The 27094-nt window shown below is 38.3% G+C and overlaps 1 protein-coding gene across 3 annotated transcripts; it reads right to left on the bottom strand.

Annotated features, from left to right (window-relative positions):
- Positions 1-1078: 1078 nt before the first annotated feature.
- ikzf1 (IKAROS family zinc finger 1 (Ikaros)) lies at positions 1079-26477 on the bottom strand (the record flags this gene model as incomplete). Of its 3 annotated transcripts, XM_081350975.1 has the most annotated exons (9): positions 1079-2639; positions 4339-4464; positions 4878-5003; positions 5153-5320; positions 8087-8119; positions 9187-9462; positions 17373-17492; positions 19658-19711; positions 26168-26477. In XM_081350975.1, the coding sequence occupies 9 exons, from the start codon at positions 26463-26465 to the stop codon at positions 1921-1923; spliced, it is 1920 nt and encodes a 639-aa protein (XP_081207101.1). In that variant the 3' UTR covers positions 1079-1920. The 3 variants fall into 3 exon arrangements, with proteins under 3 accessions (XP_081207101.1, XP_081207100.1, XP_081207099.1); XM_081350974.1 differs by lacking the exons at positions 19658-19711; positions 26168-26477 and adding an exon at positions 18640-18673; XM_081350973.1 differs by lacking the exons at positions 8087-8119; positions 9187-9462 and having other exon boundaries at positions 26168-26465.
- Between the last annotated feature and the right edge of the window lie 617 nt (positions 26478-27094).

The raw sequence follows: 27094 nt of genomic DNA, 5'->3' as shown, positions 1-27094 counted from the left end.
AGCTGGCCAGATTATCCCTCTCATGCAAATGTACTCTCTCCACGGTTAGGTCCCAGTGAAGCGTGGGGGGCTCTGTGTTGGCCACAGCTGCTTCTCGTTTCTACCCAATCACACAGCAGCCATCTGGACACGCATGTCGTTACGAAGAGCTGGTGAGTTCTTGGGTCGGGTCACTCATGCTCTCTTGACAGATCTGCTCTTGTTCGGTTTACTCCATCTCCCCTTGGCCATTGTGCACTCTTACAAATTATAGCCTGACTACAAATAGTTCAGAAAGATCATTTCAATTGTTAACACCTGAGAAGTAGTGATTCCTTTTCTAATTCCAGAGTTCTGAAAATGCCATACACATTAAATGATCTATTATACTTAATTTATAGGAAGAGGAAAAGAATCCCAGTTTAGAAAAGACCCAATAGTCTACATTTTGTTCTCAGAGTATATTATTTGTTAAGTATTTGGTTTTATTCTCATATTCTAGTGTAAATTTCTTCCAAGCAATTTATCTGAAAGGTGACAGACATCTTTGGCTTGATGTTCATTCAGCTTAATTATTTAGATAATAAGTGATTATCTAGAAGTGTGATGCTTGGATGCCACATCCATTCTAATTGAGTTCTGTACTAATTATTTTAACATTTTTATTAAGTATAAACATAACTTCATGAATAAATTTTTTTGTTACATACTCAATCTGCATTAGCAAATTAATTATAACGATAAAGGGACAGTTCATCCGAAAATGAAAATTCTGTCATCATTAACTCACCTTCAAGTTGAGTCTCTTTCTTCTGCTGAACAAAAAAGAAGATATTTTGAAGAATGTCGGTAACCAAACATTTGATGGACCCATTGACTTCAATAGTATTTTTTCCCCATACTATGGAAGTCAATGGGGTCCAACAATTACCAACATTCTTCAAAATATCTTCTTTTGTGTTCAGCAGAAGAAAGAAACTCATACAGGTTTGGAACAACTTGAGGGTGAGTAAATGATGACAGCATTTTCATTTTTGGGTGAACTATCCCTTTAAACAAAATTTGCTTTACAAAACATGACACATTATCAGAGGACGAACAAATGTAAAATATCTTTTATTAATTTTTTTGCAAGCATATATATTCTAGTATGTTGATGTAAATATGTACGAGTAAAATACTGCCAAAGTTTTAAATAGAATATAAAACAAGCAGAAATCAGCTGTGAAATAAAACAAGTTCAATACATACTGCCATTTGGTTCAATATACAGGGGAACATTTCAATAGGGGGGTCATATTACATAAAATGGAAAAATTGTGAAACAGTTGCATTGTAATAAATTATAAAATGATATGAACTTGTTCAGACTGCTTAATATAAAAAATATAATATATTTAAAATTAAATGAAAAAAATGCAGTGTTTTCATAACAGTTGGAACACAGGGAAGTGAGAAATACAGAAGATGAATGTACATCACTTCTATTGCAAATAATATTTTAAATGTATCACAATTGTACGCATTATTTTATTAGTAGTATTATTCTTTGTCTAAGTAACTTTAGGGCAGTTAAAAACGTACATTTTATTTGGGAAGATTTATAAATGTTGCTCTTTTTTTAACACTTAATTTCTATTTTCAGTTACAGTTCTTTCTATTTTTTTTGTACTCACAGGTTTACATACAAATCACACCATTGTAGAAAAATAGACAAGACAGTGAAATATATAGGCTAACTGTATGTACATATGTCCAAATCAATGTTACATGAAACCTTTTTTAAAAAATCCAGTGTTTGGACAGTGTCTAAAAAATTCTGAAATGTAGAATTTTTTTTCGTGTGTGTGTGTGTGTGTGTGTGTGTGTGTGTGTGTGTGTATGTAGTATGCTCATGTGAACGTGTAGTCAAGTGTATGTGGAACGTCTCTGTGTGTTAACTCAGAAGCGGTGCTCTCCGCGCGTGATGTGCGATGAGAACTCGTAGCGGTCCTGACTGCGGTAACCACACAGGTTGCACTCGAAGGGGTCTCGGAAGCCATGGCAACCCATGTGGATGGTGTACATGACGTGGTCCAGGAACAAAACTCTGCAATGGATGCAGCGATATGCCCTCAATTCTTCTCCCTCTCCACTCAGAACCTTAAACCCCTCCGAAGTTGCCATACTCAGCTCCATACCTGCTGCCCGCAAGGCCTCGAAATGCCTCTGCTGCTCTTCTTTCACCACGGGCAGACCTCCGTTACGCATACTTGGAGCCATGTGATTGGTCAGGTAGATGAGACCCCCTGCGGCCGCTCCCCCGCCTCCCCCGGCCGCCCGCTCCTCGTTGCTCTCGGTGTCAGTGGAGTCCTGGCCGCTGGGGCTGGGGGAGCCGTCCTTCTCGACCGAGGCTGATTTGGACTTGGACAGCAGAAGGAGGTGCTCCGCGGCGCTGTCTTTAGCAGACACGCCGTTGCCTTCAGCTGATTGTGTCTTGTGGAGGTTGTAAATAGGGCTGACCACCATGTCAGAGGAGCCAGGGGAGGTCTGAACCAGAGGCCGCAAGGACTCCGCTCCCAGATAGCTAATCGCACTGTTGATGGCTTGATCGATCACATGAGGCTGCATGAGCTCACCTGAGCCGCCCTCGAACGACAGCTCCGACAAGCGATTCTCTCCTGTTGGAGAAAGACAAATGAGTAAAGGTTTTAACTCTGTTCTGAGAAATGGAAAATAAAGACTGATTTATTTATTTGCATCAACGGACCGGTCTTTTTGCACCATTACTGGTAGGCACAAATTCTGACATTTTACTTGTCTTTACACTATTAACTATTATGACTGTGGAAATCAAAGACACTTTGGAGAACTTCTAGGTACCTTTCAAAATGAACAGTTCTTAGAGGAACCGAATGGAGCTTCTGCAAGAACTAAAAAAAAAAAAAACCATCATAATGGTTCATAAACTTTTTGAGAGAGAGTCTTAAAATTAAAGGCTCCAAAAAGAGATTTCCGCAACAATGCCATTGAAGATCCATTTTAGGTTCCTCAAATAACTTTGAGTTTCTAAGTGCAAACAACATTTTAATAATCTGAAGAACATTTTTCACAACAAGAACCTGCAATGGAAAGATTGCATGGATGTTAAAGGTTTTTCATGAAATCATTGATGCCAATAATGAACCTTTATTTTTAAGGGTGCATGTACTTAAAAATATATTTAGCAGTGTTCTCTTAAAAAATACAATTTCCAAAAGGGGGTTTCTGCAACAATGCCTTAGAAGAACCATTTTGGGTTCCTGAAAGAACCTTTCAGTGAACAGTTCTTAAAAGAACCATTTTTAAACGCAATCCGGTCAAATGTGTTTTCAACTACCTTTGGAAGTGGTCGAAGGTGGACAAGCTCAAAACGTTTTAGACCCCGTTTACACCTGTATTTAGCGTCGTCCACTTGTGATCCCATCAACCAAAACGCATCTTAATCCCAGGTGTAAACAGGGCTGTAGTGTGAAGAACCTTTTATGGTCACACTTCAGATTGGAGTCCAATTCTCACTATTAACTAACTATTAACTATGACTTTTGCTTCAATAAACTTCTAATTACTGCTTATTAATAGTTAGTAAGTAGTTGTTAAGTTTAGGTATTGGGTAAGATTAAGGGATGCAGAATACGGTCATAAGGCATTAATATATATGCTCTATAAGTACTAATAAACAGCCAATCTCCTAGTAGTATGCATGCTAAAAAGCAACTAGTTAATAGTGAGAATTGGACCCTAAACTAAAGTGTTCCCCCTTTTTTTTTTTTTTTACATCTAAAGAACATTTTTCCACTATTAAGCGCCATGGATGTTAAAGGCTGTTTATGAAACTATAGATGCCAGTAAAGTAATTTATTTTTAAGACACCTTCAGCAGGTTGCCTAGAAGTTCTCCAGAGTGTTCTTCCAGTGTTCTGCCTCATATATATATATATATATATATATATATATATATATATATATATATATATATATATATATATATTGTTTTTTTTACAATACTCTTCAGTAAAACACCAACACGAAAAGATGAGAAATGGGCTTAGTAACAAACCACATTATTCTAATAGTGCTTCATGAGCTATTGCTATAACAGCAAATGAAATCGAAGCTTAAAATAAACAAGCAACAGTCAAATTCATGTTGCATGCTTTTATAGTGTTTCTTTTTTCCTGCTTTTTAAAAGTCAGCTCATCAAAGAGAATGAAATGAGGGAGCTGCCCATCATTGTACGTCTCTGCAATTTCTTTTAGTCAGAGACATAAATGCATTTTTACGATGATCTAACAACTTCTGCGATATAAGCTGTATAATGAAAGCAAACTTCAACTCTTACCCACAAACCTCTGGGGCATAGAGCTCTTACGCTTAGCTACATTGTTAGCTATCCTGTCTAGCACCAAGGCTCTCTCAGATGCAGGCATGTCCTCCCTCTGCTCATTCTGGCTGTTCTCTTCCTTCACTATGGGAAGCAAGACAAAGAAACCACGCATAAGATTCAAATGCCCGTATCTAACCTGAGCTCATCCTCTGACATGGTGCTAACTATAAAAAGCATTTACCAGTATCTCTGAGGCACACATCATGATTTTTATGGTTGTTTGTTTTTTCTTGTGACACTTTTTCTTACGCCTTGAGACTTTACGGGCATATATGTATTCAATTGTTCAATTATGGCTCCAAACATCTGAATGGCAGTATTTGGCCAGTGTCACCATAAAGAACAACCAGAAGTTTACGTCCTCAAAAACTAAAGCAATCATGGGTTGTACTTTTCATTATGGTGACAATAAACCACATTTAAGCCACTGTCTTGGATCAGCCACATTTCCAGAAAACACTTTGCAAAGAGCTGGAATGCTGCCATTCACATACCTGTATAAATGCTATTCTGAAGGCCCATGCACTGCAGGTAGTTGTGACATCTCTCCTTATGTTCCTCCAGTGAGCTCCGCTGTTTGTAACTGCGCCCGCAGTATGCACACTTATGAGGTTTTCCAACTGTCAGTAAAAAAAAAAAAAAAAATGAAATCTGATCATTCACACTATACAATTTAGTCATTGTGGTTTTAACTGAAATATAGGATCACACAATAACAACTGAGACATGTCTTTTTCTTTACATCACGTCAGACTAAAGCATGAGTTACCCGAGTGCGTGCGCAGGTGTCCGGTGAGGGCGTCTCTGCGGCGGCAAGCATAGTTGCACAGGTGACATTTGAAAGGTTTCTCGCCCGAGTGCAGTTTGATGTGTCGGAGCAGGTTACCCTTCTGAGTGAAAGAAGCACCACACTGGTTGCACTGGAATGGCCTCTCTCCTAGGAGAAAGAAAGATAATGCATAACTCATGTGCTCTTGGAATTAGGACATTTTCATGTAAAATGACTACATAAGGTCTACTGCATGCTGATTTAAGGAATAGTTCACCCAAAAATTACCCCTCATGTTGTTCCAAACCTGTAAGACTTTCGTTCATCTTCGGAACACAAATGAAGATCTTTTTGATGAAATTAGAGAGTTTTCTGTCCCTCCGTTGATGGCTACACAACTACCACTTTGACGCTTCAAAAAGTTCATAAAGAGATTGTAAAACTAATCCATATGAATTTAGCGGTTTAGTCCAAAATTTTCTGAAGAGATGTGATCGATTTATATGATGAACAGATTGAATTTAGGCTTTTATTCACAAATAAACATAGATCAGCGAACATAATCAGAAGCTTAATTGAGCCTGCTTGATGCACGAGAACAAACCTCATTGGTTCTTGCGGAAGCTCAAACGTGCTGCGCAACACGAGAATGAACCTCACTGGTTCTCGCACGTCAAGCGAACATGCTTGAGCTTCTGTTTACGACAACTGATGTGACTTGATGAATGTTTATGTGGATAAAAGCCTAAATTCAATCTGTTAATCATAAAACGATTGTGTCTCTTCAGAACATCTGGAAACCGCTCAATTCATATGGATTAGTTTTACGATCTCTTTATGAACTTTTTGAAGCGTCAAAGTGGTAGTTGTGTAGCCGTCAACGGAGGGACAGAAAACTCTCTAATTTCATCAAAAATATCTTCATTTGTGTTCAGAAGATGAACGAAACTCTTACAGGTTTAATACGAAATGATGACATAATTTTCATTTTTGGTTGAACTAACCCTATAAAGAAACGACATTTTATTCAGCATATTCTCCTTTCTAGTGGTTCCAAAATGTAGCCTACTTGGACGCTTAAAGGTATAGTGGAGGATCTTTCCGAATTTTAGATAAGACCCGCCCTCTCCGCTTTTTGAAAAGTTTGATTGATTCACCAGAATGATTGACAATTAGGAGGACCAATAGTATAGGTGATCCACCCGGAAGTAAAAAATCCTCCGCTATACCTTTAAGCCATAAAAATGTATGTGTCATTGTGATGAGTATCAATATTAAACTAGAAGGACACTTTTCAAGCAAGGTTGTAAATTATAAAACAGATGTACTTTTTGAAATGAAGATAAAAAAGTAAATTCTTTAGTTTTTTTAAACATTAATGGGACACCTCTCTGAAACTCTTACAAGACAATTAAACTTTGAATAATGGCGCTAACTTTGTAGCATCGAAACATTGAGAAACATCGAAACGTAGCATTGAATAATGACACTACTGTCTTTTTAGGCCCAGCTGAAATTACATTTGTTTCATAATGAAATCTGCAACATTAACACTGTTATTTTCCTGTTTGTTACTTTGACAGAATCTGTATTGTATAAAGCGGTATAGCCTATATAGTTAGAAGTAGATTATATAGATATATAGATGAATTGACTTGAAATGTGACTTGAACCTGACCTCATACATCCACGAAAAAAATTATAATCCGTTGTTTAAAAGTAGGCATTATCGCAGCAACAACAAAACGTTTCGTGGCCTCTTTATACATTTGTGTGATAAAGTAAATGAAAATAAGAGGCTCGGCGTGCTTTAACATGTATAGCAGTGACATAAACGCGTGTATAGTTCTATCAAACTGTATTTGATTTAAACATAGAATGCCAGCGACAAATGGCCATGTAAATGGTGAGTGTCTGAGATGCTATATCGTCCCTCTGAAAGCAAAGCTCCGCTGCTGTAGCGCTATTACTCAGTGAATGCGGGGTCACTGTCCTACACGGCTCCAGCGCGCTGTTACATCTTCAACAACGCAACGCCTCGCGCCAAAGCTCAATCAAACACGCCAGCGGAATCTCGCACGTGAGCGCCGCTCTCCGCTCCGCGCGCGCTGCCTGGCTCGCGCCCTGATCGAACAAGAGGCTTTCAGACGCTGCCTGCCAGTTTCGTAATGCTCCACTGCCTGGGTCAATTTGATCTGAAAATCTCATTTTTTCCTCTTCTTCAGCTCTAAAATAAGAGCGGCCCATCACAATGCAAATGCAGAGCTCATTTAAATAAAGTGAAGGAAACACTTTGTGTTTGAGAGCCAGTCTTCCTGATCAGCGCCCCTGGAATAAACCAATATCCAGCTCCTCCGAATGTTGTGGCATTCTCCGAGAACGCTATTAATACTGCGCTCTCTTCAAAAGCCCTATAAAATAAGAGTCACCAGTGAAGCAGCAAAAAGACGGAAAAAGAAACTCATTAAAAAGGCATTTCAGGAGATCGGTGCCTCCTGCGAATATTTTGATTTAAATAGGAAGCACTTCATTATATCTTTTATTATACGTTCTTTTCTGAATTTACATTAGCCAACTGTTCCTTTCTTCCATTTTGAGTTTCATTAGTTTGTCAAGTGAGGAAGTTAAGTGCTTTTTTGAAAAATGTTCTCACCCACTGGTTTGGCTGCATTGCAGTGGAATATCAATTTGAGAAAGGGAGAAAAGAGCTAATGCTGAAATAATTGTCATTTGAGAGAGGCTTCTTCTTGGTTAGTTCTTGGATTGTCATAAAGAAAACTAAACAAAATGTCACATTTTTGTTATTGGGTACATACACACACATCTCATCATTGATCATCATCATCATCATCATCATCATATTAATTAGGTTACAGGTGAGTCTTTAAAAGGATAGTTAAGCCAAAAATGAAAATTCTGTCATCATTTACTCACCCTTATGTCGTTCCATATCTGACTTTCTTTCTTCTGCAGAACATAAAAGAAGATATTTTGAGAAATGTCTCATTTTATTTTTTCCATACAATGGAAGTCAATGGCAACCAAAACTGGTGTCCCGCAGAAGAAAGAAAGGACCACTTTATATCAGTTGTCTACTATGCATTTAATTGTGTTGTATTGCAAAACACTTTTTCTGCAGTTGAGGTTGGTTAAATTTAGGGACAGGTTTAGTGGTATGGTTAGGTTTAATAATGGGTTAATGGTATAATTATAAATGTAACTGCAGAAATTAATCACAGATGTAATATAGACCCAATGGAAAAAAAAAACATGCATGTACAATTGCTGTCAAATCGACATAAATTTAACATAAAGGTTTTTGTTTTTTTCAGAGTTCAGATGCAAAAGCATTTTTTTTTTAAAGTTCAGTAATTTCACTTAAATGACAGTTAATTGGTCATTTTCATTGGCATTTAAGTGAAATTACTGAACTTAAATATACGAGCTTGATAAAAATGATAATTCTAGAAGAAAATTTCAGATGGCACTTTGAGGCTTTTGCATCTGAACTCTTCATATACACATATTATATAAACAAAAACTTTTATGTTAGATGCGATTAATCACGATTAATCGATTTGACAGCACTTAATAAGTCCAATGCATCTAATGATTAATTAGACATGGAGTCAATTGATATAAAGTGCGTCCGAAAGAAAGTCACACAGGTTTGGAACAACATGAGGGTGAGTAAATGATGACAGAATTTTCTTCTTTGCATAAACTATCCCTTTAATGCAGACATTAGCCAAAAAATGCTGTCCTAACGTTCTAAAAACACATCGCAAACAGCATATCGAAGTGTTCCATCTTTATTAGTCATTTACATCAACTTGCATCCATTCAAGTCAAGCAGTACAAATCTAAAACACAGCTAGTTTGCTTTGCTCTGGCTTCTGATAAACAAAAGGATGGTTACATTTAAAACACATCCAGCGTCTGTCTCTATCCTGCTCTCAACCTACCCAGCCCTGCACCCTGTCAGCTGTGAGTGATAGTATAAGGAGGGAAGAGTAGATGGCAGTTGTGCTTACCAGTGTGACTTCGCTTGTGCACCATCAACACATTGGGCCCAATGCAAACTATCCCACAGATATCGCACTTCAGCTTCCCGTTGGGGAGGCGGATGCCCCCGGCCGTGGGGTAGGCGGCCGGTTTGCTGTCAGGGCCTGCGTGGGAGCCGTTCAGTTTGGCCCCCGAGCCATCGAGCACGCGCAAGTCCTCGGCTGCACATTCCTCCGCCTCTCCATTCATCTCACAGGTCAGCCCGTTTTCCTCGTCACTCCGAGCCTCAACTTTTATATTACAGGCTGGAAAAGAGGGTAGTGGGCCTGTTAAGTAAAGTGGCAGGCTGGGTGGTTATTTTCTCTGACTCGGTAACTAACACCGCCATCTTTTACCAAGTTCTACAACAAAAAGTGCACCTGCAAAGCAACTAGTTTCTTATCTATTTTCTGATTATCAGCTGTTGTGTGTGTACGTGCAAAAACATCAGCTTTTATTGCATTAAACACTTTTCTGAAATATCCACTTGACATTAGAGAACATTAACTGCATTTATTGAATATTTTCTTCAGTAGATATTACCAGAATTGAGAGGTAACTAACTAAAATAGTGACTATCTTACGTAACATTTTCAGCTGCTACATTGCTGCTTAAAAGAAAAGCACACGCAGCTTTGCAGTTGAGCAAACAGACAACAATCCAACATGCTTTTGCAAATGTGTTTTTTTCTTTCATGTGAAGCTTTATGAAGTCTGACTCGATTGATTGAATCAGATTGTTCTAATGATTGATGTTTCTTTACCGAGTCATATAATTACTTAAAAAAGTAAATGAACAGGAACTGTCCTCTTGAAAGAGCTTTAATGTACACTACTGTTTATTAAAAGTTTGGGATCTGTAAGATAAAAAAAAAATAATAAAAAAAAGTTTTTGAAAGAAGTCTCTTCTGCTCACCACGGCTGATTTATTTGATCAAAAATGCAGTATAATCAGTTATATTGTGAAATATCATTACAATTTAAAATAGCTGTTTTCTATTTGAATATATTTTAAAATGCAATATATTCCTGTGATGATAAAGCTGAAATTTCAGCATCATTACTCCAGTCTTCAGTGATCCTTCAGTAATCATTCTAATATGATGATTTCATATATTTATGAAATCCCTGATCTCTGATGAACATAAAGTTCAAAAGAACAGCATTTATTTGAAATAGAAATGTTTTGTAACATTACAAATGTTTTTAATCTCAGTTTAGATCAATTTAATCTGTCATGTATTTTTTTTTCTTACTGACCCCAAACTTTCGAACTGTATTGTTAGTAGCTTGTAACCAAACAATAGCTTTAGTCCTTGAAATTCTGAGTAACTTGAAGCTTTTGCAATTTCAAAGTAGCTTCCCCAACATTCAAAATCGATGATATACAGTATATCACAAATAAACTGACAATGTACATAAGACATATGTTTACATAATGGGTGAAAGCTCCCAACTTCCTTAAGTCCTAAAGGGAAAGAAGAAAAAAACGAGTATTTGAGAGAATAATATTCCTCTTTATGAATAAACGAGGGTTCTTCTATCAGGCTGCCTTCTCAAAAACCATCTCACCATCTCATTCACCATCACACTTCTTTGAAACAAATGACTGATAAACAGGAAACAGAGACACAGGAAGCACTGTGAAACTGAGGACTCTCAGCGGTGTAAACCAGACCAGCAAACCGTGGTAAACACATACACACATACAAGCTTACAGAAGCATGCAAAAGAAGAGCGCACAATCAAATAAGGATAAAACAATATTCAGAATATCCTATCTATGGAATGTCCAGTCATAAACTAGACGATTGTTCAGATGCCCGTTCAGCCTAATGAAGTAAACATTTGGAGGGTTTTCAGGCAGTTTGAGTTCAGAGTAAATGCCCTGTGGTTAACATGCTGTGGTGCCAGGCTGATTTCCCCATGCCTCAGCCTCTGTTTGCACAGACTCAAGAGGAACAAGCAGAAATAATGAAATATGGGAATCCGAGGGAAAAGGGGAAGCTTCAGCACCCGAGCCGGCCCAACCGAAAAAAAGGACAAGAGTTATGGAGAAGTGACAGAAAGGGAAGCACAGACAGGGAATTGTTAAGCACAACAAGTGAAACAGTTTTTCTTTTTTTTGTGTGTGTGTGTGTGTGTGTTCAGACTACAGGGATCAGCAACTGAAGCACGTGACTGAACTGGAGAGTACCGACGGACAGAACGACCGACTGTGTTTAGGTTACTCTCTGTCGGTTCGCACGGACACAATTAAAAAAATAACTCTGAAATAATTGCCTTGAGTTTTACAGCAAGCGATTCAGTTTCCAGTATAATCGTCAAGAATTCAAAGTTATTTGGTTATTGAAACCAAAAGAACTGCATGCATCTTTAATTTCAGAGAAGGTCCTGAATGAATAACTTCACATAATGATGTCAGTCAAGCAAACAGTTTTCCTTTTTATTGCACATTCCTGTTCTTAATATGCACTATTCATTGGTGGACGATGCTTCACGTAAAACATGTTTTTCTTCGTAAATTTTGGTCAAAACTCTAAGACTACATTATGAATCCCTCCTACTTTTTAATTAGTCAGGACTGCATTGATATTTTTTTCCTTCTGAATATACTGTTTTACTCAGAGTATGTCCTATTAAGTAAAACAGGTTGTGAACCGCATTTTATGTTTACTTTAAGGATGGTTTATATGGATTTCAGTGTCAATGTGAGAATGAATTACAGCAGTTAATAACACAGTCAATACAGGAAAGCAATCTCCCATTAGCACCCATAAAAGGATGTATTTCTTCCTCTCACACACGCAGATCCACTGACAGCTTTTCTGCTTATATGATATGATGATTTAACCAGTGTGATGTGACCTGAGTTTGGCAGAGGGAACTAGGCCTGTTGTCATGATACAGTCTCTCATGGATCTTTTTGGGGAAGTTGTGACTAAACTGGGGATGGGAAGAGGAGCTTTTACTTTGTATAACGTTTGTCACACATCCTAATTTACCCATTTTGGGAAGCAAGTGTCAAAAGCCACAGACAAGGACAAACAAAAGAGCTCTACATAGAACAGAACGACACATCAGGCAAACCTCACAAACATCAATGGCTAATTTGAAATGGGATTAAAACTAGATTTCCAGAGAAACTCAGTCTTGGTGCAGTGGTCTGGGGTTCAGTGCCTTGAGGATCATGTTAGTGATAAGGGAGTGTCATTTTTGGGGTTTGAACTTGTGAGCCTCTACCGCATCGATTACAAAATTATCACAACATTGCACTTAAGCAAAGGGACGTATTCATCTAGGGAACTATAAATGAATGTAACGCTGCATGGGTTAGAACAATTAATTTTTCGTTTATGCTCCAGTCGAGGCGCTGAAAATAACCATGTATCTTATGCGGTGCAGCAGAGCTACATGTACGTTAACCACGGCTCCACATATGAGTGGGTGAGAGTATGTTTGTGCATGCATGTGTATGAGACATGATTAAAAAAAAAACGCTTTCGTTTACATTTTTAGGAACTTGCTAGTGAAATGTTTGCCTCTGATATGGCTGCAGGTTTAAGGCCAGGCCATCACATTCATACGTTTAAAAAGAGGAATTACATGATAAAATCGGCCCTGCACCATGAAGGCCTTACTGCACTTCACTGGACCGCAATTTTGCCATGCAGTGCTAATAAATACTAAATAGTCAAGCCAAACCGCACATATGCTATCAAAAAGACATAACTTAAAGTCAACATGAAATCAAAATGGATTGATTGTTCTGGGTCTAGTTAATGATTTATTGGTGCTCATGATTTAATGGAATTAAATCATTTTTAAAGGTGCAGATTTCTGAGAAGCGCTGTTGAAAGTGGATCGGGCCGAGCACCACAACTCACTTGTAGCCAATCAGCAGTTGTGGGCGTGTCCACTCACGATGGGGGAGGAGAGAGAGTGAGCAAGAGGAAAGACTGTAGAAAGAGAGATGGCTGAGAGACAATACAAATGAGAAAAGGTCAGAGGAATATCACTGGAAAAAGAAGGGTTATGATCAGGCAAGAGCTTTAGGATCCGTGTTAATATTAGAGAAGCTTTCCAGCGCTGGAGAGATCTCAGCGGGAAGGCATGAAATGGACGCTGGGGTTGCGTTGTTTCTGCTCCATACTTATCTAACATTGGTTTTGCTGTTAGCTAACAGGACAGTTTTGAGTGTTACTGTTTGTCTGGAGCCGCTGCGCTGTGCTGCTGGCGACTAACAACCAATTCTTGCTTTTAGAACCTCTAGTGTAGGCCTACTGTCCATTCTTTTTGGTTCTTCCTTGTCGTTCGTTCGTCATGTTCACTTTATTTTTTGCGAAGCGTTATTTTTCTTCGCTGCAGCTATGATAAAGAGACATCCACCCTTGCATTGCGTGTTCGTGCAATTTAGGGGCGGAGCAATGAAGGGAGGAGTGTGTTTGTTTGGGTTGATTTCAAATATTAACAGTGTTTCTCAGAAATGGTTTACTGCACCTTTAATCCCAAAAAAATGTATTGTCTAAAACGACTTCCTTTTCTGCTGAAATCTAGCTATTTGAGAAGGTTAACTAAAAGCCAAATAGCTATGCATTGTTTTAGCAAACTACACTTGACAGTCCAAATTCCTGCCCATTTGGCTCATTGAATATCTCGTTCCACTTGGAAATACGTCACATTACAGGGGTAAAATAGGTTGTGAACAGCAATTCCCCTTGCAAAATAAGAAAGAAAGAATTTATTACAGAACTTATAGGGCAAACTGAATGTAATGTTTTCTGAAATTTAACTACAATTAAATGAAAATTTAATACAATTTAAATTTATATCAAATGCAATTAGCTAAACTTTAAAGTGCTTTTTGACCCCCTTAATTAACACTTAAGTACATCTTTATATGTAATCTTGTAAGTACTTTTATTGCATTTTAAATTATGGTTAAGTTGTACTGCCGCACGTACCCACAAGCAATTATGGAAATTTCTATTGAAAATGGTTTGACATGTTTTTAAATATATTTGCACACATTTCCACAATAGCGAAGTTGCAATTTAGTACATTTGAAATATATTAACTTTAAATGTAAAAAACACTTTACATGTGCTTAGTATGTTAGTCAACACATCAAAACATTATTTAAACATAATGATTTAAAATGCACTTTAAAGTAAACTTTTTACTTATTACAAAGTGTAATCATAAAAGTGTACTCCCTTTAAGTATACTCAAGTGATCTTTTATTTTATTAAAACTAAAGGTAACACTTTATTTCGATGGTCCACTTTAAACATTCTACTAACTATATGTAATTACATGTCAACTTATTCTACTTACCTGAACCATAACACCTAACCCTAACCTAACAGGATACTCATACTCTAATGTTAGTTGACATGTGGTGCAAAGTTACTTATAGTTTGTAGAATGTCTAAAGTGGACCATCAAAATAAAATTGAACCAAATAATTTTTTATCTGCGAGTACTTTTACGATTTGAAGTACACAAGTGCACATTCAGTACAATTAAGCACACTCCTTTTTTTTCAAGGGAGACTTCCTACTGAACTAAACATTCCGCTTGTATGGAAAATGTTGTTGGGCTCAATTTGCTGCTCGCAGATTTTAAATTTCAATACGCAAATGTTTTCAGAACTGTAGAGGAGTTTGTAGGTCTTTCAGTGTGGTAGAAAGCAAAGACACAGCACTCCATGAGAATCACCTCTATGTTTTGATTTCCTGATATGACGCTTGTCACTCATCTGATTGAGCAGCGTATACTGCACAGTCTGCACATATACTCACTTAATCAGAAAAGCAATGATGCACAGTGAAGATACTGCCTTCACATCCTCTCACTCACTGGCTGATTATATCTTCAGGGACAACATGCAGAGAGACAGATGCACGCACATGCACACATACATTCACGCAAACCTTTGCTGATGCAAGAGTTCAGAGCGTTTGAAGTTTAGTTCCCTGTTTCTCTCAAACAATCCATGAATTTTTTTCTATTTGTCCTAAATGCCTTATTCCTCCTTTGCATTCTTTAAATGCACTCACATCTCAATAAGAAAATTTCTATAATATAAAGTTGAGAATTGTGTGTGAAAAGCAAGTGGCATTTTGTTGAGTTAAATGTCATTTAATACTCTTATTAGTGTTCATAATGTCATCCTAACTATTCAAACAGATGACTAACAAGAGGTTGTGTGTCTTCAACAGTTAAGAACCACTACAGCCTCCATCGTCATCTATTGTCTCTTATTACTTTATAGTTGTAACTTTGACTGTTCTTTTTATATATGTAACACATGATGGAGATATGAAAGTGCTATTTTGCTGAGAGTAAAGCATCGCTTTTGGACTTGCATTTGAATGCGGGTGGGTGTGTGGAAGTGTGTGAATATCGTGGCAGTTGAAGTGAAAGCATGGCAAAAGTGCAGGTGCAGAGTTGTGTGTAAGAGAGCGTACACTCACATTTGTTGCGATACTGCGCCTATATATCTGGTGTTGCTCCTGAACATTTTATCTCCCTGAGTGAGTGTTGAAACTGAGTTCTGGCAAGTTCTTCTTAGGAAACTCTTGCACATCCTATTTCAGTTTCCTCTCACATCTTTTTTTCTTTCTCTCTCTCTCTCTCTCTCTCTCTCTCTCTCTCTCTCTCTCTCTCTCTCTCTCTCTCTCTCTCTCTCTCACTCTGTTTTTCACTTTCAGTAGCTTCAAAGTGAGCGTGTCACACATTAAGTCCAAGTTAATCTGGAACTTTTGGAGGGGAAAATTCCAAACTAAAATACATTAAGATATTAAACAGGCCATCTGTTAACTTCTGGTTAGCCAAATTCATTCCCACCCATTTTCGCCTCTTTCTAGTTAACCCATTTTCTGTTTACACCGCTAACACTATATTTATTGATATAATGACTTACTTACACTTTCTGTGAACACCTATCCTTCAAACATGACAATTTCATTTATATTTAATTTATATGCTACCATTTTTTTAAAAGGAATTAATATTTTTATTTAGCAAGGACAGAATAAATTGATCAAAGTAACAAAAAACTTTTGAATTATTACAAAAGATTTCTATGTCAAATAAATGCTGTTCTTTTGAACTTTTTATTCATTTTTCTAAAAATGTATCATGGTTTCCACAAACATTCCACAGCACAACTTTTATCAACAAAGAAAAAATAAATAAAATAAAATCAGCACCAAATCAGCATATTTGAATAGATCAACATATTTGAAGGATCATGTGAAACTGAAATTAAACTTTGCCATTACAGGAATAAAGTATATTTTAAAATATAATAAAATAGAGAATAACTATTTTAAATTGTATATATTGTATATATAAATATTTCACAAAATTACTGTTGCACCTTGATAAGCATAAGAGACTTTTTTCAAAAACATCTCAAAATCATACTGACCTCAAACTTACCTTTTAGTTTTTGTCCTTAGAAAACTAATTGTTTAATAGTTTTACAATTTACATTTAATCATCTGCCTTTATCAGATGCTTTTATCCAAAAGGACTTAAAAATGAGGAAAAAACAAGAAACGTAATACAGAATTTCAAGAATAAAACCAGAGAAGTACAAAAGGAAGAACAGAAGTGTAAAAACAGTAGAGAAAAATTTCCTAATAAGTGTGGGTTTAAGAGTTCATGGCACAACTGAGCATGTAATGTGTAGGCTCAGTGAGTAAACTGTTTCAGTGTATTAAATTAGCAATCTGCTGTTTAAATGTCCCACGGTTTCAGGAACCAGTAACTATGACATAAGGAAAATAATCCATTTGTTACTTAAAGTTCACACAGATTTTCCTTTTCAGTTTGATGTTTATTTTTCTTTTCTATGTGTGGCAACAGAAAAAAAGAAAGAGATCTCATTACAAAAGCTGAAGATGCGCATCATGAGCTAAATTGAAAGCTTCGGACCCTGCGTACCCTCGAACAATCTGGTGCACTCGCTTTGTGATCTTGCAGGAAGAACGAGAGCCGTTACGTGAACAATTAGTTTCATGCGTTTTCATGCTGCCTTTTAAAGTTTTCTCTCTTGGGTTGACCTTAATAGTGGGCTGCAGTGGGAGCTATATCAGACTGAGCATTGCATGTGTAAATGAGGTAGTTTTGTGGTTGTGTCCCAGCTTAGGCTGGTCTGACTCACCCAGTGGTTTGTCTGTGCGGTTGTTGTGTTGGAGGCCAGTGCTGGCTGACAAGTCCTCAGGAACAGGCATGGCCTCATCTTGGTCCTCTCCCCCCTCGATAGCAGTCGGGCTGTCCCTTCCTGAGCAGAGAGTAGAGAAGTTACCAATATAGACTCAGGCCCATCCCTTTTGGTTAGTTTATCTTAGTGGAGATGAATTTAAAATTGATGCATGTCATTTTTCAGGTTATTAAGGGATAAGTAAGCCATTTGTAGACTGATTCCCCACCAGTGGCTCAACCAGTGGCATTGGTGTTGGGGGAAGGGCTATTTGTTTGACTGACCAATGACAGGTGGTTTGAGTGTTCAGAAAACCTGTTTGAAAAACAGTCATTCGGTGTGTTCGACTTCATGAGGCGCTGAGCAGATCGAGCGGTGTCTGAACACTGTCTTAAAACAGTGCTCGTTGGAAATTTTGTCCAACTAGAGATGGTGCTGATTCCACGTTACTTTGACGTATGCTTAATACAATGCATTCTCATCCTTGGGCGTCATATACTGACACTTTTGACATTTCGTCTACAACGAACGCACATGGCACCTTTTAGCGTCAATATGAGACGCACAGAGCTTTGTTCGGTTATGGGTAGGTTTAGGTCTGGTGTAGGGTTAGGGTTAGACCGCTAGGAGGCGCCTTCTGGCCCATTTCTATCTGCATCTTATATTGACGCTAAAGGGTGCCATGTGCGTTCGATGTAGACGAAATGTCAAAAGCGGCAATATATGATGCCCTAGGATGAGAACGGGCAGGCTTAATAGTACAACAGCAATTTGAGAGCAGGCTGGCTCATTCTGCATAGCTTCTAATGATGAAACGGCTGTTTCACGATTGGCCGGATTCACCGAATGTTCACCGAGTGTTTTTGAAGCTACACGAAAACATCTGAAACATCTGTCTATTTGCCGAATATTGCAGATAATCTACTTCCAATATATGTAAAAACTACGATCGTCACTTCAGGAACAAGCAGCAAATCTCTCCGATCCGTTAAATCCAGCCGAAGTTGAACACAACTATTAATTTTGGAAATCCGTTTGTTGACACTATAGTGTAGACAGAATTGAAACACTTCCCCTTAAAGAAAAAGGTTTGTATTGTGGTTGCTCAAGGTTGTATTGTACCCCATCGTTGACACTCAGAAGCATTAGTGAAGTTCCTAAATGTAATTTCAGGAGGAGTGAACCCATCTAATGTTTCAAGTGCTGGAGCATATAAGCAGCAGCTCACCTTGCTCCGGCATCAGCTGTTTCGGCTTCCCTCCACCTCCCCAACTCCACCAACATAATTTAGTAGTCCTGGAGGGGGGTATATCTAAGCTCGAGTTGAAGCTGCTTCCTCGAGCCCCTCCACTGCAGACAGCAAGCCAAATAGCAAGCCAAACCTCAATAGCTTAAAAATTATATGGGCAAACAAACTCGTGAAAATATGTTCTCACTAATGTAGCAAGTTTGGAGCTCACTATAATGAGTCTTGTGTAAGTTTCATTACTTTATTTAGATATGAAAATGTCGACAGAGCACAAATTCTGACCCGGTTACTGCATTCAAAGTGTGTTCCCTTTTTCCATTTATCTGTTTTCCTGGAAAAGTTTTTGCGTTAACTCTCTGCCGGAGGCTCGCACCATCAAGTGCGAGAGGTCACAAGTTTAAATCTTTCTGAATGTACAATTTAAAATTGAATCTGTTTGTCAGTATAGATGTATATCAGTAATAGGGCCATTTGGATGTACTTGATTTGGTATTTAACTGGAACACAGAGCTTTCAGGTGAGAGATGGATATCGTTCACATCATTCCAAACCTGTACGACTTTTTTCTTCTACAGAATGAAGATATTTTTGTCCATACAAGTTTTGGACCCCATTGACTTTCATTGTACGGACAAAAAAAGAAAAAGAAAAAAAAAGACATTTTTCATCTTCTTTTTTGTTCCACAGAAGTCATAAAGTCATACGTTTGGAATGACACAAGGCTGAGTATGAAGACAGAATTAAAATTTTGAGGGGAACTAACCCTAATAAGTTATAAACTTTTATTTTGTTCGTTTAAAATGGTAAGAGTTCAGAGTGATCATATGACAAGAGTTAGTCAGACATTTTTGTGAGCTGAAGCCTTTACACATATCTGATGTGACAGACCTTCACACATGGCCTGTTGTTGAACAGTCAAAATACGGTTATCTTTGCTTGATTGTTTTGATCGTCCAGACCTCACTGTGGCTTTGAACATATGAGAGGCGGCTCTTACCTGTTATCTGGGACATTTCCTGTGCCTCCTCAGTCTCCATCCTGTGCAGGTATTCTAACAGGAGCAAAAGTGAGAGAGAAAGTGTATCATCAGTGCTCGCTGCCTCAAAAATAACCCTGTATAAGAGAAGTGGTTGGTGATTAAAGGAGAATGGCCTTTCTTTGTGTATCTCCATCACCCTGGCAAGAACAGCCCCGTTCCAGCCGCACACACCACTGTCTTCCACATTACATTACAAAGAACTACAGACATTTTCATTACCGCTCTGACAGACGGGGTGAACTAAGAGAATATGTTTGGTGGACTACAAGGCCGAGGATGAGGTGGGGAGCCTCGAAACGAACAGGCTTTCAGACCACATTTGTTATTTATTGTTAATTTCCTACCACATAATCATCCAAAAATGCAAACTGACTGCCGCAAAATTAAGCAGAAAATTAGATGGCCCGGGGTCATGGAGGATGCGGGTGTTTGGCATTGCCAGCTGATTGGCGGCCGTGTTCACACTAATTTACTGAGCATGCATGGGTGAGCCCGGCAGCCCAACTCTTTCTGCATCTCTCCGCTTCTCTTTAACACACACACACAGATGTAGAACGCAGACGAGATGTGCAATGAGTAAGATGACAGAAGGAAGACGATACCGAATTAAAAAAGTAGGTTCATTGGAGACAAGAATTGAACAGATAAAGAAACAAGGGAAAGGTTAGGTGGAAATAACTCACTGAGAGAGTAGGACGAGAAGAAAATGTGTGTGTGTGTGTGTGTGGGGGGGGGGGTGCAAAAGGAGTGTTTTTTGTTATTTTGACTCCTCAGAAGGAGTCGGTGGTGAGCACTTCCTCAGGCCAGGCCTGCATTTCTGAGAAGTCACCAGCGCTCGTGGCCCCATTAATAATGTAGCGGCCACTTGGGCCCACAGCAGATGGGCACAACAGCCTCGGCCTCACTGCCACTTCAAGACGCTCCCGCTAGGGCCCCGCGCCCGGCCCCGCCAACCACACAGGGAGCAGTGAAGTTCCTGAAAATAGCCAAGCAAGCTGAAGAGAGCTCCTGGGAGAAGGGGGACGTAGGCCTTCCTGTTTTTACTGACAGATGGCTCCACGCACTTGGAACAAATAGTGGGAAAAACAGCGGCCCACCGTCTGTCGCAATGTCCCAGTCTTCCTGGGGATTGCACTTCTCGGAAGACTCACGACCAGCTCGCACGCCCCAAAACCCTGGTGAGGGCTTGTTTCGCCTGGTGTGAGATACATATGGGCCAGTGCCTGGGTGTCATTGTGTGTGTGAAATGGAGAATGCTAAAGACCAACGGTGCGTAAAGGATTGCAGGTGGACGTGACAAGCTAATCGTTTCAATTCTGAAGAGAAATATGTTTTCTGTGAATGCTTTCTTTAATTCAAATCTTTATTTCGTGTGTGTATATATAAATTAAAAAGACTGAAATTCTGTATTCTCAAATAAGTTTTCTGTGCATCTAACATAGGCCTACATCTGCATCTGAATATATTCTGTAACATTAGTGAGCTAATTGGCAGGATAACTAGCTGGCTAAAATTCATTTAATCACTCTGCATTGATTGATTCTCATTAGTTGTGTTGTAAAATACATTTGAATGCATATTTAAAAATATACAATATAATTTTTGATTGCGCAATATCACTAGTAAATCATATTACTGACTCTGTGACATTTTACATGCAAACTGCAGATCAGATCAGCTGTTATGAAGACCAAGGAGACTCATGGATCTTCACAGACCTCTTTGACAGTCTAAATGGGACATCAACAATCTTTTCAGCACTTCACAGAATTGGCCACTGCGCGACAGAAGCCCGATCTGGATAGAAGGAAGGCATTTGGCTTCTTTGCCAGTGGTCTGGCTTTGATTTTTACCAGGAGGCATCAAAAAGCCACCATCAAAAGCAACATGGGTTGGGTAAATGCAGGCAAAAACTTGATGAGAACCTGTTTCAGTGGCCCTGCAACACTCAGGGTAGTTCGGTTAATTTGGTCTGGACCAAAAAAAAAAAAAAAAAAAACATTCAGTCCTGGTCCGCTTAGCGGTCACATTGGCATTTTAACATCTAACCTGAAGATATCGAACCTAAAGGCATAGGGATGTTTACAACCTGATTGGTCGGCTTTTATGGCGTAGGCTATTGCGACGGAACTTAAAGAACATCCAAAACAATGCGGTGCTCTGGGCTGAACGCCCTCGTATGATGGTATTTTGACCTGCTGAGAACTCGAAAAGAGCTTATAAAATGTGTAAAGGAGTCAAAACAGCGGAATCCCTCCGTCACACATACAAATGAAAATCTGCTGCGAGGAGACGCGGTTCTGACGCCTAGGTACCGAACTGTGATGGGCAACATCGTGACTATGGCGAGAAAAAACAGGTAGGCTATGCGTGAACATTCAGTTTTTTTTTTAGGGTTGCATCTTGTGATATCATATCCTGTTTTTATTTCGTTTACATGTTTTTGGTCCGTGTTGAGTTGGTTTGGGAGCGGACCGAGACTCTTTTCAGCGGTCTCGGTCCGTTTGTTTGGTGCGCACCAGTGTTCGGATGGCAGCGTTCACACTTAGGCCTATTCAAATGAACCGCACTAGCAATCACATCAGGATTCGTTTTCGAACCAAACATGCCAAGTGTGAACATATTCTCAATTATAAATGAAAATCTGAGACAGGACCTGAGAAATGGTGCATTTATGTTTGTATAAGTTGCCATCCTAAGATGGACCATTTGCAATTAAAAAAAAAAATGTAGCTGAAAGTTTGACACATGGGTGAATATTTTTATAAATAAAAAAAATCCAGTGTTTCATTCTGAAGAAATGTCTTTTTTTAATTATTTTTTTTTTCAATTCGAAGTGTCCTGAGAAAAATATTTGCATTTATTGTATTTTTTGGGGGGGATTTTTGAAAATTATTGGTCCCATTTATATTAAGTGTCATTAATATTATGTAGACTACTAACATTTAAATGTATAATTTGATACAGTGCACTTACACACGTTTTTATATAAATGCATGCATGTAATTGTGGCTGTATTCATTTCTGTAATTACATCTACAGTATAATCACACTGTTGACTCTACCCTTAACCTTCCCTATCTTCCACCTCAATAGTTTTGTTTTGCAATTATTTTATTGTTTCTTTTTCATAAGTATAGTGGTTAAAGTAGCTACTTTTTAAAAGATGTTGATTGAGGTTTGTCAGGTCAGGTTTGGGTTTGGGTTAGGTGCAATAAAATGCATCATATGTGACGCATTCCTCATACCACAAACTAACCATCTATCATCTTGAAGGCTGATGCACTGTTTTTTTCATAACTGATATACATGGAGTGGAAGAGTAGAGCGCATGGGGTGGGTGGCGGTATGGTATTCCCCTGCGCCCCCTTTCTGAGCAGATGTGTGAGGGGAAATAGTGATGGTGTAGACAAAGAGGAGGAAGAAAGAGTAAAAATACTCCTCACTGTTGAGCTTCATGTATGGTTATTTATACCAGAGGTAAATGCTTGCTTCATTCTCCCACTTAAGCCACTCTGGACTAGTTATCATATCAGTTCCCTGCACTCTCCTGATGACTTTATATAAATACAGGTAGTAAACATGAAATTGGTAGTCTCCTAAATGTTATCTCAATTCACACATTCAGCTACCTCTTTTTTTCTGCAGTTTTTTTAGCTTGTGTTGTCAAACCTCAGTGTGCGTGTAGGACACTGGTCACAGTCAAGACAGGAGATTAGCATAGTCAAGCATATTATCATAGCGACAGGAAGAGCTCTGTGGGTTTTAAAACACCATTAGTGTGTCTGTGTGCGTGTGTGTGTTAAAAGAAAGGGAGTGTAAAGTGTAGGGAAACAGATCTATGTGTGAAAAAAAAGTTGAAGAGATGGGTGGAGACTCGGCACTGCAAAACCGTTAAACAGACAAAATGCCAAAGCAGCGTTTAGAGCCATTCAAAGGTGAGTATGACTTAACTATAGAACTACTTGCATCAACTGCAGTTTCATCATTTCACTCAGGGATGATTACATAAAGGACATCTAAATGTAATGAGTCAAGAAGAGTTGCAGAGGGTAAATGCTGGGATTTTTACCTTTGCATAAAACAGCAATAGTATAAAAGGATGCAAAATATTTCTGGGAATTTTTCCTGCTTTCAGTGGGAGCAATACAGATTTAAGTCATAGCAGAAATAGTTTTTTCCCCATTCTATATATGATGCAATTTGTGACAACACCGATGCCTCGTTCAAATAAATATGTTGATGTTAACACAAATGTAGTCTTTTGCTGCTTTCTGCGACAACAAACAATAATAGGCCTAATGCAATCTATTATTCATTCATTTATTCATTTAATTGTGGTCAGTTCAAATGAATATTCTAACATGAGACAAATGTAATAGTATTCCTTGTGGACACCTGAAGAATGTTTAATATATTCTGGATCACACAGGTGACACTAATTGAATTTCATATTCATTTTCCGTGAGCAAGCATCTTCATCTTCATGTTCCTTTTTTTCTCCTGTTACAAACATTATTAAAAAAAAATTCTTAATAAAAATATTAGGTTTATCTTAGATATATATATTTATTTATGATAAAATAAACATTAATAAAACGTGCCTTCAGGAATTACAAATATGGCTCTTTTGCATAGTAACCTAAACATTTTTTTACGTATTGGTTAAAGAAATAAACTTTAGCTTTCTCTAACTTTTGTCAAATGGGATATCCATTGACTGGCCCTCCTTGCATCAGTGAGGATTTCATCACATTTGAGGGCGTAAGATAGAGTGATTGCTATCTTTCAAAGATGATATGCAGGAACTGCATTCTGAGGCTTTCACAGAAATAAAAGAAGCTCACTTTAGAAGCCTCAATTACATTGGCCACACTTCACTTCACTGCCATTGAGAACACTCGTTTTATTCACTTCATCATTTCATTTCTCAATTTCTCTGCGCACATTTTAATGTGCCACATTAACATGTACAATAGATTTTATATTAAAACATGCCTGAAACAAAGTGCAATAGATGCTGTCATATATGGAGGCATATGCTCTTGAGATGCGCAAAAGTTACAAACATAACTGTGAAACCGTTATTTTAAGTGCACGGATGTGAAAACCATTCTCTTTTTTTTTCTTTAAAAGATAGACCAAAGTTGTTTTAATCGCAGCAATAAGTTAAAAACTGTACTGAAATATAAAAAAGCGGTTATTGATTTCATTATTTTCTTGCCTACAAATGAAGGCCTATATTACAGATTTGATAATTGTTTTTAATTATTCGTATATTCGTAAAATAAACGTTGTCAATACATTTGCGTGTATTAGTTTCAAAGTAAGAAAGTTAGGTGAATCAATTCTCTCTAATAATGTGAGAAGTGTGTTTTTGTCTCTCGCGCGCGGTCTATTTTTACACGATCGATCAATAGTTTCTCTTGTGCTGCACATATGACTCGTTCCGTGAGCACTAACGAGTGGACACGAAACCAAACAAGGGTAGAAAAGAGAAACTCGAGAGACACATGCATCAACGGAGATAGAAATGACCAAAGAATTCGTGTAAGTCATTTTCGCCTGACTATCACTGAAAATAATAATAGTTATAAAAACTGCTCACAAAAAGTAGCCTATGTATCTTTTAAAATAAAGATAATTAAGTAAAAGCAAACTTGCTGTGATCACTTTCTGATCACATTTTACCGTTTCAACTACCTTGAATTTAATTAAGTGATTAAGAAAATCGTGTAAAAATGAAAGTGAAATTGATGAAAAGATTCTGTTCTAACATAATGAAGAAAACAAACAAACAAAAAAACATTTCTGAATAATACATTCTTAGTTGGAGGGACAAAACTAACTTTTCGATTTCAGACATTTCCTCAGACATATTATTGATAAAAGGGGGGGTGTTATAAAACAGCTTTTTTAGTTTTCAGAAAAAAATGTGTTCTCAAAACTCCATATTGCTAAAAATAGTGTGGAATTTTCATAGTGAGCAACAGGTGCGTATCGTAAGATAATGAAAGTAACGTTTAAAGTTGTATTTAAACGAAATATTAACAACACACACTATTAAGTAATGTATTTCGTATATTTAAGTTTTATTAGCAATTAAATTACTGGATAAAAATTCCACTCAGTTCCACGTTTGGGACATCGGGAAACTTTTTTCCATATGGAAAACTGAGAGAGAAAAAAAAGATGAAAAAGAAAAGAGAAAGAAAAGTCAAACATATCATCTATAGTTCAAACTTCTGATGAAGAAGCCCTCGCGCTAAAGTAATGTAATTACGCGTACGCGCGCGGCGAACACGCCTTGCGCCATGTCAAGAGGATATGAAGCTCTTGCACCTGCTACAGAGTTCAGGACAAAAACTTCCATTACGCCTGTTCTTCTCTCTCTCCCTTACTTAAATTGTACATTTTAATCAACTCTTTGACATGTGTCACTTGGAAAGGCCCGTGCGGGTTATTTACCTGCTATTCCTTGAGTTTGCAGTATGAAGCTCTTCCAGCTGTCCCCCGCCGCTCCATGCGCACAAGTTCTCAGCGCCGCGGCAGCAGTCTGGAACTCTGCGCGCGGTCCCTCCCCTCTCCACTGCACTTCCTCCTTCCAGCCCAGCATTGCTATGTCTCTGTGCTCGTGCGAGACATTTTGCAAGCTTTTATTCCAGAGGCCGAGTCTGCTCGGGGAATCGAGGCAGCGGAGCTTGGCACTTCGCTTTGTATCGTGCCAATAAAAGCTGACACCCAGTAGACCATCACTGGCAGCCATGCATGAGATGGGATGAGGCGGGTTAGGACAGTGGACTGATCATTTCTTATTTATTTATTTCTCTCTCTCAGAAGGACGGGGTCTCTTAATCTCGTGTCACCTGTTTTAGTGATGTCGGAAGAATACTTTTCTTTAATGAGAAGTGAAATAATGTCTCTTTAAAAGAGAAACGGAAAAGCGTTTCATTAATTAGCCTAATTGCTTTAGGGAAAGGGCCGGAGCCCACTAGAGGGCCTCATCAAATTTACAAGGGGCCCCAGATTGATTTAAAATATTTTACAATTATTTAAGAAACAACTTGATAATGAGTGCTGTCGTACTAAATATGAGCACAACTTGTGTCTGTGGTCCAATCTAAGCCGTGGTGAAAACATTTATGGCCATGGGCGATCACAGTCCTCTGCCAACTCCAGGAAAACCATTCCCCGTTCCACTTCAGCTCCACACCACACACATACTCTGGTCTGGAATGCTGTGAATGAGACAAACAGTGAAAAGTCCCAGAACTGTTATACTAAAAATGAGCACTCTTCAAATGCCACTTGACCAATCAGATTGAGAAGCAGAACTAGCATGCTTGATTCTTTTGTTGTCATTACTGCATGTTAAATATTGCTGTTAAGAGCCAT

The sequence above is a fragment of the Scardinius erythrophthalmus genome (genome assembly GCF_964197995.2).
Source record: "Scardinius erythrophthalmus genome assembly, chromosome: 21".
Taxonomy (NCBI): Eukaryota; Metazoa; Chordata; class Actinopteri; order Cypriniformes; family Leuciscidae; genus Scardinius; species Scardinius erythrophthalmus.
Note: the sequence above shows the minus strand (reverse complement) of the source record. Positions and strands in the feature narration are given on the sequence as shown.